The sequence below is a fragment of the Cynocephalus volans genome, chromosome 2, assembly GCF_027409185.1.
Source record: "Cynocephalus volans isolate mCynVol1 chromosome 2, mCynVol1.pri, whole genome shotgun sequence".
In the NCBI taxonomy this organism is placed as follows: Eukaryota; Metazoa; Chordata; class Mammalia; order Dermoptera; family Cynocephalidae; genus Cynocephalus; species Cynocephalus volans.
Genome location: NC_084461.1, coordinates 36,911,811 through 36,918,405, shown reverse-complemented (window position 1 = coordinate 36,918,405; position 6,595 = coordinate 36,911,811). Strand labels below are relative to the sequence as shown.

Genomic DNA, 6,595 nt, shown 5'->3' with positions numbered 1-6,595 from the left:
AAACATTGGCAGGGCGGTGTCCCCTGCCATGTTTCAATTCACGCTGCATAGGAACAAGCCACCTATCTGCTTTACCCGAGTGGGCTTCCCCACCGTCAACCTCCCCCTTGGAATCACAAGGAGAGTGGGACTTTCCGACCGAGGAGTGGTAATTAGAGAAACCCACTCTAGGCAGAAACTCCGTCAGAGGAGAGAGGAGCCGAGGGGCTACCACTCTACTCAGCACCCAGGAAGCCCCCTGCCGCCTAAAGGTGGGCGGGCGCCGGGGCCGAAAGGATGCGGATCAAGGAAGCGGGTACCGGTGCCCCTCTCAGCGACCCCCGCTCGCCCCGCCAGGGGGAGCGTTTGTGCCCGACGGCCAGCTGCAGGAACTGGGCAGGCGGCGCAGGGCGGCGGCTCCGCACCACGGCTGCCCTCCCGCGTCCCCACCCCCTCCCTGGCCGCCCGCCCGCCCCCGGCGCGGCCCTGCCCGCCCCCTCCGCCCCCTCCCGCGGCGCCCTGCGCAGACTCAGTTCCTGGAGAAAGATGGCGACAACCGAGAAGCAGAAACACGACGGGCGAGTGAAGATCGGCCACTACATCCTGGGAGACACGCTGGGGGTCGGCACCTTCGGCAAAGTGAAGGGTGAGACTCCCCAGGGCAAGGCTCGGACCCAGCCCCGGAGCCGGACGACTTCCGCTTTTCGCACCTCTTCATCCTCCCCCGCCCCCTGCGTTCTAGTCTCCCGGCTCTGCAGCCACTGTCCCCGCTCCGGCGGGAGCGAAGCCCGAGGCCGCCGTGGGACTGCGGCGCGGCCCTCCCAGGCGGATGGGGGTGGGCTGGGGACCGGTCGCCATGGCGACGGCGCCGCGGCTGGAGGGGCTGGTCGGTGCGAGGGGCGACGATGCGTAGGTGCAAAGTTTCCCAAATGGGGGAGTCCGGGACTGCGCCTCGCGCTCCCCGTGCTGGGTGGGGGAGCCGGGGTCTCGGGCGGTAGCCCCGGGAAGGCGACCTCTAGTTCGCCCCGATTGTGCTCCCTCGGCTCAGGGCCAGCCCATCGCTTCCCTGGCGGTCCTGGCGTTGTCCGTATTTCCTTCCTCTTTAGGAGGCTGTCGGCTTACCTGACCCTGCAGTTTCCCGAGTGTGAAATGTGTTCTCCGAAAGTAAGGTTGCTTTGAGGGTAACCTACAAAATTAAAAAAAAAAAAAAAAGGCCAACTCGTTGGAAGGGATTTCCTTCAGAGCAGTTAGTCAATATAAACTGGTCATATCTTTGCGATGCATGGTTTATATATTCTGAATGAGTCTCCGTGCCTTCAGTGTTTCTGAATTATCAGTTTTGCAGTCTCTGTGTGCCAACTTCGTAGTGCAGATGTTACTATCAGATAGTATTTATTAGTTTATGAATACAGTTCATTTCCATTTATTTTCACAGGATATTTGTATTTTAATAAACAATTTAGTACACTTTATTTGAACTTTTTTAAAAGGAAAAGTAGAATCGCTTATCCTTGTGTTTCAACACAGTATTCTGGAAATAATAAACGTACTCTCCAGTCCACCAATTATGGCACAAAAAGTTTGATTGCAAACTTTGTGAAGCATAAATTTATTTTCTTTAAAATATTTGACTTTGTTATTAGGGATGTAGAGGAAGGAAGTTTAGAATTGATAAAAATAATTCATGCATTGGCTTTGGATAAACAAGAGACTATGACTCACATATACTAAGCTCTTGGTAAATATTTGACTTGAAAGAAAAAAAGTTATGAAAGTCTGTACAATGAATTAATTAACTGAGCCTTGCTCTCCCAGAGCTAAATAAACATTTTCTGATTTTATCTAGGGTTGGAAGAGGAGAACCCTTCTTTCTCTTGCCCTTTCTGAGTCATAGAACTGGAAAATTGCTGTATAGCCCACAGGGAAGCAACTGCCTAAGCCTTCTTATGAAAATCAGCAAGGCCATCAATGTAAGGAAGTAAGAAGCAAATGCCAGAATAGGGTAATAAGCTGTTAGGGTGGGTCCATATTAGGCCAGTAAGTCCTTGAAGTTTTTTACTTATTTTTTGCTAAGCGCTTTCTTTGTTAGTGATTATAAACTGCTTTTTAGTTTCCATGTATTGGTAAGAAATGTACATTAATGCCCCCAAAATAGTGATAAGACAGTCTTGATGCCCTCATCCCTTGCCAGAAGTTCTGCTTGGTTTAGGGTGTTCATTTACCTAACGTAGACCTCAGTGGAATCACTTCTATTTTCTTATTTGCTAAGTGGCTTTTGGCATGGCAGATAGGAAAGCAAGAAGAGGTTTTTCATCTTCTGGATTTGATCTGTGATGTGGCTTTGACATGAATCACTCCAGTAACTTCACTCTTCCTTAACCTTCACTTCTCTACCCACATGTGCCTCTCTTGAAATACCATACTCTTGTCAAAGTCGACAGTCTCCCAAATATTGAAAGGCCAGTGTTAGCCAAAGCTTTTATGAACTTGGATAAATTTGTTTGTAAACAAATTGGTTGATGTTGGTCAGAATCTTCAACCACTTTATTAAATTGTTAAAACATTTGGGATGCTTTTTGCCACAAGTAATAGAAAAATCCAACCTCGCCTAGCCAAGAACATCTGTGGTTCTCTCTCCAAAGCAAGGAAGCCCAGCATACCTCTCATGAATCTCATGGGCTCATCCAGTCCCTCTGGCCAGGGATGCCATGTGCCAATTGGCTTAGGCTCGTGTTCCTAAGTAGGCACTAGCAAAGGGGATGGCATTGCCCTTGGAGGAATATGGCCCCCCCTTGGATATGTGTGTGGGGGGTCATCTTCTTCTGAAGTACTTAGTGTGGGGGAGGGCAGGGTAGACACCTACACAGAAATGGGTATTGTTAGGAGAGGGAAAGGGGGACATGGATGCTCAGTGAGCAGGCAAAAGTAGCCACTATAGTGGTGATATTGGTAACTAACACCACCCTTAATTTGACAAGAATTCTTATAAATAAGAGGATTAGCCACATATTTCAATGGAGATTATTTGGAGTAGATAGAGCTTTTAAAGTTATACACATTGGTAAATATAACATGGAAACAAGATCTAAGAGAAGATGTGATATTGATATGCAGAAAAATTTCCAATATGATATTCCATGCCTACAGGAAATTTAATTTTTAGGGGGTAGTGGGCTGTATATTCAAAGTGATTATTTTGTTTCCAGGCTAAAAACAATCCTCTGGTTACTTAATGGTAGCACTTTGAGGGGAAAGTTTAAACAGAAAACTAGGGTTAATTTGGGATTTTGCTTGGATTATCTTAATTATTTCCAAGGGTATCTTTCTTTTTTCAGGTTGTCAAGATGTTAATCTCCATGTCCTTATAGTGGGGTCTCTTCCCACCTCCTGAACAATTAAAACCATGAACAAAGAGTCATGTTACTATTACAAAAATTAAAATGGCATTTTGTTAGTTTTCCTAGAGAAGATGGTCTCTTTAGTGGGATGGGTGTGTTTTTAGCAAATGAGTTGTTTATACATATAAACTAAGTTGGTGAGTATTTCTGCATAAAACTGCAGTTTCAGGTTAATAGGTAACTGTCCTCTAGGTGACTGGATGAAACAGAAGTTATTTGAAAATTCCTTTAAATTATGTATATCCAAAACATAAATTCCTTTAAGTAAAAAAAAAAAAAAAAAAAATCTGTGTATGAACTAAAGCTGTATATATCAGCATGAATGACTCTCAAGAATATAAGGTTAGGCCTCCTTCAAAAGCAAGTTGCAGAACAATACAGTCCGATGTTATTTATGTATATTTTTAAAACACGCAAAACCACTCATATATCGCTGGTGGGAGTATAAATTGGTATCATCTCTATAAAGTGTTAGAGTACTTATTAAAATTAACCCAGCAATTCAACTTCTAGGAACTTACTCTATGGATGTGCTCATGTGTACAAAAAACTGCTTATTCATTTGCCATATTGCTTGTATATACAAATGATTGGAAGTAACCTTTCTAACAGGATAATAGTTTAGTTATGGTTTATTCATACGGTAAAATACCTTGTGAACATTAAGGAAAAAAAGTGAGGAACTTTATATAATCTAGAGAACAATTTTCAAAGTGTGTTTTTAGTGTAAAAATAGAACAGTTTGTATAGTATGCTTAACATTTATGTATAAAAGGCAGGGGCAAATATGTACCTAAGTGTGACTGCTTGTATATGTATAATGTATCTCTTTATACATACAAAACCGGGGAAGTATGTAGCTGGGGATATTGCACTATGTATCTTTTTGTACTTATGAATTGTGTGTGTAGTGGAGGTATTGTGTATTCAAAATATATAAAATAAACATGAAAAACAATGTTACTATATTGTTTATGGATTCATATATATGTAGAAAAAAATATATGAATGTCTGGGAAAGAAAAACAACAAATTCAGGGTAGTGGTTACCTCTGGGGAGAGATGATGGACAAGGGAGTCTGGGAGGAGTCATAGAGGGCTTCGATTCTATCTGTAATGTTTTCTTGCTTAAGATGGTGGTGATACATGGATATTTGGTACATCTTTTGGTATGCTTGAAATGTTTTGTTCATTTTTTCAAATTTCTATCTATAGTTTTCAGAGCTTACCCCTCTCCAAAATTAAGCTATTTTCCTAACACTTTTAGTAGTGACATTTTTATTCTTTTAATTTTAAAGTGGGAATGAAATGGTTAGATGGTTAGAATATCTTCAGTAGATGTTTGTCTTTGTGTCATCTTTAGCCTGTTAAAATCCTCTTCCAAAGTATGATCTTGTTTCACTTTAGGATTATATATCTGATAAGAAGAGCGTTTTTTACAGTGTTCTGCAGTTAGATAAAGTTCCTTTTAGAGAGCAATAACATTGATAATAACACAGCTTGCTAGCTAATGTTTAGTTGACTAATCTGCTGTTTTTGTGAAGGAGACATTGTGAACGCTGGTTAACCTTTACTGTGGGTAATGTGCAAGTCTTCCATGTCCAAAATGCCTGTCTTCTACTTCATTTAAAAGCAAAACTTTACTTTTTGAATTTAGCACTGTTGTAAAACAGTGACAGTCTGAAGAATGAAGTTTTGAGCTTTGAAAAAGGGGAGAAATCTCTTAGTAATGCATATACCTGACAGTCCCTTTACTACATTCATTGATTGACTAGGGAGCATCAATTTGGCTGCAACTGCATTTACTCAATGGAGAATCTTTAGCCCAAATTTGAGAAAACAGTTCAGGTTCTGATATTGTGCCCTTTTCCCCCTCCTACTGCACAGTGATGGTAAGGTAGAGTGAATAGATAAAAAGACTTGAAGTAAGATGTATCCCAGCTTGATCACAATAGCTTTACTTTGACAAATAACAGAATCTCTCAGAGCCTCTGTTTCTTTGTCTGTAAAATAAAATAATATCTGCATCATAGATTTATTGTGAGGCTCGAATGTGATAATGTGGGTGTTTCCTAAGCTATAAGATACTATATATTTAAAAGCATTATGCTACTGAAATTTTAATATTGAAGCATGTTGGTAATTGGGTTCAAAACAAATGTTTCTCTTCCTATAAATAAGGAAATCTTAATAGATTATAATATGATGGCCTTAAATTATCAAGGGGGAGGGAAAGAATGGGTAAGCTGGAGGGGATATTGCCTACCCTGAAAGAGAAAATATTGTAGAGTCATCAGTGTTGGAACATTACTTCAAAATCTTGGAGGAAAAAAACGTGTATCAAATTAAGATTGGGAAATACCAAGTTAAACAAAGTTTAACAGGTTTCTTTATTATAGGACTTTACAGAGTCTTCACTCTATCATAAGCATAGCGCATCTCCAAAAGGGAGAGTATATATGCTTTCCCTGACTTACTGGATTATGAAATCTTTTTCCGTGGAGAGTCTTTAGTCCTGGTTGTAGAGCATACTTTAGGAAATCTATTCTGATAATTTTAGTTTTGTGATTTTTCTAGCCCGTAGAAAATTAGAATCCCCAAAGTAGAACATTGGAGAGGGGGCTCTTAAGAGTTGATTTTGATAGGCTGTGAAGGTTAGGATGCAACTTCAAGAAAGCAGAAAATCCACAGGAGCTGGAACAGAATAGACTAGGAGCAAGAAGTCCTATCCTGCTAAATAACTCCTACTGATATCATTGTGGGAGGGCACAAGGGAGTAACTGGTTCTCATGCAAGTTGAACATTTGCTTGGTTCCCAGTCACCATGCACACTGTGTTCCATTTAAGAAATCTTGGGCTTGTTTACTACAGTTTAGAAAACCTGTTTTCAAAAAAGATTGTTGTTTATTTACTTGTTAATAAGTTTAATGCTGAATATTATATTTTAGTAAAATCACTTCTTAAAAGTTTTATTAATTGACAAATAATAATTGTATATATTTCTGGGGCACAGTGTGGTGTTTTGATAGATGTACACATTATGGACTGTTCAAAAAGGCCGATTAGCATATCCATCACCTCAAATATGAGTACTTACCATTTTTTTGTGGTGAGAACATTTAAAATCCTCCCTCTTAGCTATTTTGAAATATACAATAATTATTAACCCTAGTCACTGTATTGCACAACAGAACACCAGAACTTATTCCTTTCATCTA

The 6,595-nt window shown here is 40.7% G+C and overlaps 1 protein-coding gene across 1 annotated transcript in view; it reads left to right on the top strand.

The window, feature by feature from the left end:
* The first annotated feature begins 276 nt into the window (after nucleotides 1–276).
* PRKAA1 (protein kinase AMP-activated catalytic subunit alpha 1) overlaps nucleotides 277–6,595 on the top strand; it is a 29,405-nt gene continuing 23,086 nt past the window's right edge. Inside the window, exon 1 of the mRNA XM_063087550.1 lies at nucleotides 277–625. Coding sequence (XP_062943620.1) covers nucleotides 277–625 — 349 coding nt within the window. The remainder of the gene's footprint in view (nucleotides 626–6,595) is intronic.